The sequence below is a fragment of the Mandrillus leucophaeus genome, unplaced genomic scaffold (assembly GCF_000951045.1).
Source record: "Mandrillus leucophaeus isolate KB7577 unplaced genomic scaffold, Mleu.le_1.0 Scaffold228, whole genome shotgun sequence".
NCBI lineage: Eukaryota > Metazoa > Chordata > Mammalia > Primates > Cercopithecidae > Mandrillus > Mandrillus leucophaeus.
In genome coordinates, this window is record NW_012102343.1 from 414,442 (window position 1) to 420,872 (window position 6,431).

Sequence of the window (6,431 nt, forward strand, 5' to 3'; positions counted from 1 at the left end):
CAGGAGTTTAAGACCAGCCTGGCCAACATGCTGAAACTCTGTCTCTACAAAAATACAAATATTAGCTGGGCATGGTGGTAGGTGCCTGTAATCCCAGGTACTCGGGAGGGTGAGGTGAAAGAATCAATCGAACCCGGGAGGCAGAGGTTGCAGTGAGCCGAGATCACGCCATCGTACTCCAGCCTGGGCAACAGAGGGAGACTCCCAGAGATAGGGAGTCCTAGAGCTGGGTTCTAACTCCTGAGCTCCAGTCATCCCACCTTGGCCTCCCAAAGTGCTAGGATTACAAACATGAGCCAGCACGCCTGGCCAACCTTTCTTTTTCTGTTTCCTTAGTCCCTGCTTTTGGGCATAATAGTAGTATCTATATTACAGGGTTGCTGTGACAGATAAATGATACATGTAATGTTCTTAAAACTGCTCCTGGCACATAGTAAATGCTCAAAATATGATAATTATTGCTTATTGTTTAGATTTCACCCTAGAATATAAGCTTCATGAGATCAGGGACCTTGTCTGTTTTGTTCACCACAGAATTTCAGTATCTAAAACAATCTGGTAATTATTAGTGCACATAGCATTCTTTTATTTTTTATTTATTTATTTATTTTCTTGAGATGGAGTTTCGCTCTTGTTGCCCAGCCTGGAGTGCAATGGCGTGATCTCGGCTCATCGCAACCTCTGCCTCCCGGGGTCAAGTGATTCTCCTGCCTCGGCCTACCGAGTAGCTGGGATTACAGGCATGTGCCACCACACCCGGGTAATTTTGTATATTTAGTAGAGATGAGGTTTCTCCATGTTGGTCAGACTGATCTTGAACTCCTGACCTCAGGTGATCCACCCGCCTCGGCCTCCCAAAGTGTTAGGATTACAGACGTGAGCCACCGTGCCCGGCCAATGCTCATAGTGTTTTGTAGACTGACCAAGCACTTCTAATTTTTATTTTCTACACCAAGTAAAAAAGAAATCAAGATTAGGGTGGAGTAGAGGGAGAGGCTACTGAGAACAGCCTAGTCCTGAATGAATAAATGAATAACTCTCATTTCAGTGCATTTAGCAGAAATTCCTCCTGGCTCTGCTTTCCAATATGGAAGTGATTTTTCTCCCCTACTTATATGTCATATTGCTTGCTTAAGTGGGGAAATGGGGCGGTACCCTAAGGTTCCTGTGTTTACACTGTCCTCTTTGTTGGCTCCTCCACCAGTGCTTGGGAGTTCTTCTTTCAGGTCATGGGGATAGGAGTTTTTTATTTGACATTCTAAAATACTTTTTGATGAGTAAAATTTGTTGTTAGAGGCATAACTATTTAAGCAGCCCATTTTCTTTTTCAGCACCGACTAGAACAAGAGGCTGAAAAGAAGATAATAATGCTGGCAGAGAGAGCCCACCATGAGGCTGTTGTGTAAGAGACTGCTGCCTCCTTTCTGACTCTGATAGCCTCTCTTGCCTCTTTGCTGGTCTGTTTTCTTCTTACCTTCTTGTCTTCCCCCTTCTGTTCTGGCTTACTTGCTTCAAATTTTCTGGTCTACTGTCCCTCACTGTTTGTTTCTCTTTGTGTACTCCTACCCCTTTCTCCTCCACTCTTTCTGTGGCAGCAAGGTGTGGTGGAAAGAACCTGGGCTTTGAACTTATTTATTTATTTATTTATTTATTTATTTAATTTATTTTTTTGAGGTGGAGTCTCACTCTGTCACCCAGACTGGAGTGCAGTGGCATGATCTTGGCTCACTGCAACCTCTGCCTCCCAAGTTCAGGCGATTCTCATGTCTCAGCCTCCTGAGTAGCTGGGATTACAGGCACCTGCCACCACACCCAGCTAATTGTTGTATTTTTAGTAGAGACAGGGTTTCACCATCTTGGCCAGGCTGGTCTTGAACTCCTGACCTCAAGTGATTCACCCACCTCGGCCTTCCAAAGTATTGGGATTACAGGCATGAGCCACTGTGCCCAGCCTGAATTTGACTTTGGTTCTCAACATGTATGCTAACTAACCTTAGGAAGATTTCTTACTTTTTTGTTTGTTTCTTTGTTTTTGAGACAGGGTCTGGCTCTGTCACCCAGGCTGGAGTACATTGGCGCGATTGTGGTTCACTGCATCCTCCACCTCCTGGGCTCAAGTGATCCTCCCACGTCAGCCTCCAGAGTAGCTGGGACTACAGGCATGTGCCACCACGCCCAGCTAATTTTTGTATTTTTTGTAGAGACTGGGTTTTGCCATGTTGCCCGGGCTGGTCTTGAACTCCTGGGCTCGAGCAATCTACCCGCCTTGGCCTCCCCCAAGTGTTGGGATTACAGATGTGAGCCACTGCGCCAGGCCACATTTCTTAACTTTCTTGAAGTTAAATTTCTTCATCAAAAAGTAGGGCTAATTTACTTCTCCTAGTAATCTGAGTTTATAAAAATAAATAGATAATAAAACCAGGGCTGTCATGAGGTATATTAGTGGAAGTATATCTAACTCTCAAGTCTTAATGGTTTATTTCTTGTTCATGGAACAATCCTATGTGGGTCTGGCAGCTCTCCTCCAGAGATGATTCAGGAACCTCGCTGCTTCCTTCTTGCACCTCTTCCGTGTTTGAGTTTTTCATGTCCAGTCATGTGGACAGGAAAGAGCATGGGAGACTCATACCTGCTCTTAACTGCCTTGGACTAGAAGTAACCCATCCTTTTTCACTTTATTGATTTATTTATTTTTGAGACAGGGTTTCGTTCTGTCACTGGTGGAGTCGTGGCGCTCTGCTGTAGCCTTGACTTCTTGGGCTCAAGTGGTTCTCCTTCTTCAGCTACCTAAGTAGCTGCGACAGACTACAGGTGCAAACCACCATGTCTGGCTAATTTTTTAGATTTTCTTAGAGATTGGGTCTCACTGTGTTGCCTAGGCTGGTCTCAAATTCCTAGACTCAAGTGATCCTCCCATCTCAACCTCCCAAAGTGCTGGGATTATAGATGTGAGCCACTGCATTCAGCTGTTTTCACTTTTTTATTGGGCAAGAACTTAAATTACAAGATTCCCACCTAACTATTGAGTACCCACCATAAGCTAAATAAGTGGTGGTCGCTATTGCTAATATTGGGGGGTGCAGGTGGTAAAGCAATCATTCTGCTATTTTGGCAATATCTAAAAGTTAGACCTGTGTTTTGAGATCTTATATCTATTTCAGGCAATTGAACGATGCTGGAAGAAATGTTTTTAAAGAGAATGTTTATCTCCAGAAAGCCCTGGCATATCACCTGAAGGAAGCTGGCGCTCTACAAAAAAACTCCCAGAAGTTGCAAGAGAGTCATGCTTTACTTTTACATCAAAAGGTTCCCTCTCATTTAGACTTGGTGTCCTTTTTTTCTTTATTTAAGGATTGGGTTGATAAATACCAAAAATTGAGTGTAATAATGATATATAAGGACAATGAGACCATTTTTCATCTGTCTGGATGATGCACTTTTTTTATCTGTAAAGGTTAAATACTCAATCTTATAATGCTTATAAGAAGCATTAGACTCAACTTTATAAAGAATATATCAGAAACATAAATAAGACCCTTATCCTCTACTACCTTAGAATATTCATTTTTCTTTGCCTAGAGTTGTCCCTGAGTCACTTAGGAATACATTTAGCTGTGAGTAACAGTCCTGACATCAGTGGCATCACCACACTTTTATTCTTTCACCTAAAGGAGTCTTGGAGGTAAGCAATCCTCAGCAGGAATGGTAGTGCCACAAAGTTAATAGACACTCAGCTTCCTTAACTCTGCTCTGCAACACTTGGCTTACATCCTCAAACTTACCTCACAGCCCAGTGGGGGATGCTGGAGCTCTAACCATTCCTTTAAATAGCAGGAAGGAAGAAAAAAAGAAAAAAGTGTGCCTTTCCTTTAAGAGGTCTTTCTGGAAGTCCTACACACATTTCTATTTACATATCATTGACTAGAAAATGGCTATGCTGAACTTCAAGGGAGACTGGGAATTTTCAGATGGACTTAACTGCCTTTCTGAATGAAGTTGGGGTTTTACTACTAAGGAGGAAAGGGAAAGGGAAAATAGATAATTGGTATAAGCAACAAGGATATGCCACAGTTTCCAATATAGTTATTAATGTTTTGCTGTATAGTTTATATATATGTGTGTGTGTGTATATATATATATAGAGAGAGAGAGAGACAGAGAGAGAGAGAGAGAGAGAGATGGAGTATTATTCTCACCTAGGCTAGAATGCAGTGGCATGATCTTGGCTCACTGCAACCTCTACCTCCTGGGTTCAAGTGATTCTCCTGACTCAGCTTCCTGAGTAGCTGGTACTACAGGCATGCACCACCATGGCGAGCTAATTTTTGTATTTTTTAGTAGAGACAGGGTTTTGCTATGTTGGCCAGGCTGATCTCGAACTCCTGACCTCAGGTGATCTATCCACCTTGGCCTTCCAAAGCTCCAGGATTACAGGCATGAGCCACCATGCTCAGCCCTTTATTCTTGTTTTGTGGCTGCAAGAAAGTTTCTTAATTAGCAAAATTCACAATTAGTAGATTGCCTTCCCAAGTCCCGACAAGGATCCTAGGATGTTTGTTACTCTCTACATAAAATACCAAAATATCACCTCAGCCTGGCACAAAACTCAAATCTCATGAAGTAATGGAAATTAGTGAGGAACTTTCTAAGTTCTGGAATGATTAAAAAAAAAAAAAAATCGGCCGGGCACAGTGGCTCATGCCTGTTATCCTAGCCAAGGCAGGCGGATAGCCTGAGGTCAGGAATTCGAGACCAGCCTGGCAAACATGGTGAAACCCTGTCTCTACTAAGAATGCAAAAATTAGCTGGGTGTGGTGGTGGGCACCTGTAGTCCCAGCTACTCAGGAGCCTGAGGTAGGAGAATTGCTTGAACCCAGGAGATGGAGGTTGCAGTGAGCTGAGATCGTGCCACTGCACTCCAGCCTGGGCGACAGAGCAAGACTCCATCTCAAAAAAAAAAAAAAAATCACCTCTCTTTCTGTTTTTAGGAGATCAATGATCTGTTGATTAAGGAAAAGATTATGCAACTTGTCCAGCAGAGATCACAAATCCAAACCCTTCAGAAGAAGGTAGTAAACTTGGAGACTGCTCTGGGTTACATGACCAAAGAGTTTGAGAGTGAAGTTTTAAAACTGCAGCAACACGCAATGATAGAGAACCAAGCGGGTCAGGTAGAAATTGACAAGCTGCAGCACCTTCTTCAGATGAAGGACAGGGAAATGAATCGTGTGAAGAAGCTGGCCAAGAACATACTGGATGAGAGAACAGAAGTGGAAAGATTCTTTTTAGATGCTCTACACCAAGTGAAGCAACAGATCCTAATTAGCAGGAAGCATTATAAGCAGATAGCACAAGCTGCTTTCAATTTAAAAATGAGAGCAGCATGTGCAGGAAGAACAGAATATCCCAAAATCAGAACATTTGATGGCAGAGAGCACAGCACCAATAGTGTGAATCAGGATCTTCTGGAGGCCGAAAAATGGTACTAGCAATACTTTATCATCTTTTTTGCTGCTATTTTTGTGTCCTTTACAGAAATAGGAAGTCTGAAAAGTTTAGTTTTATAATATTCAAGTATTGAATAGATTTCTCAGTAGGTTACTTGAGGACAGGAACTGACTTATTCATCTTTGTAATCTCTAGGCTTAGCATAGCATGTGGGGCTTTGGATGTATTCTTAGTACATTCCCCTCTGTCTCATGATAGAAGTCTTGTTAAGGAGACTATTTGTACTATAGGTTGTTTTTTATTTAAGATATATAAGGTCATTATATATCTTTTCACTTGTTCCTTTGTTTGCCGTAAATTGGAAATTTGTTATAAAAGCCTGATTAGATTCAGGTGAAATTTTTTTTTTTTGTTTTAAAGGCTGGGTCTCACTATGTTGCCCAGACTGGTCTTGAACTCCTGGCCTCAAGTGATCCTCCTGCCTCAGCCTCTCAAAGTGATGGAATTATAGGCGTGAGCCACTGCACCCAGCCAAGTTAAACATTTTTGATAAGCATACTTTCAGAAATATTTTGTACTATTTTCTTTACTATCCTGAGATGAAATTCATAGGTAATAATATCTATCCAACCATATAATTAAAAAAATTAATATAACAATTATTTGTAGGCCAGGCATGGTGGCTCACACCTGTAATCCCAGCACTTTGGGAGGCCAAGTCAGATGGATCACTTGAGGCCAGGAATTCAAGACCAGCCTGGCCAACATGGTGAAACCCTGTCCCATTAAAAATACAAAAATTAGGCTGGGCGTGGTGGCTCACACCTGTAATCCCAGCACTTTGGGAGGCCGAGGAAGGTGGATCACCTGAGGTCAGGAGTTTGAGACCAGCCTGGCCAACATGGTGAAACCCTGTCTCTACTAAAAATACAAAAATTAGCTGGGTGTGGTAGCACATGCCTGTAATCCTAGCTCCTTGGGAG

General features: G+C 42.4%; 1 protein-coding gene across 1 annotated transcript in view; it reads left to right on the forward strand.

Moving 5' to 3' along the window:
- The window catches only part of CCDC176 (coiled-coil domain containing 176), a 49,001-nt gene that overhangs the window by 36,223 nt on the left and 6,347 nt on the right, over positions 1-6,431 (forward strand). The window contains exons 5-7 of the mRNA XM_011981576.1: positions 1,332-1,402; positions 3,162-3,306; positions 4,989-5,488. Of these exons, the coding sequence (XP_011836966.1) occupies positions 1,332-1,402; positions 3,162-3,306; positions 4,989-5,488 (716 nt within the window). The remainder of the gene's footprint in view (positions 1-1,331; positions 1,403-3,161; positions 3,307-4,988; positions 5,489-6,431) is intronic.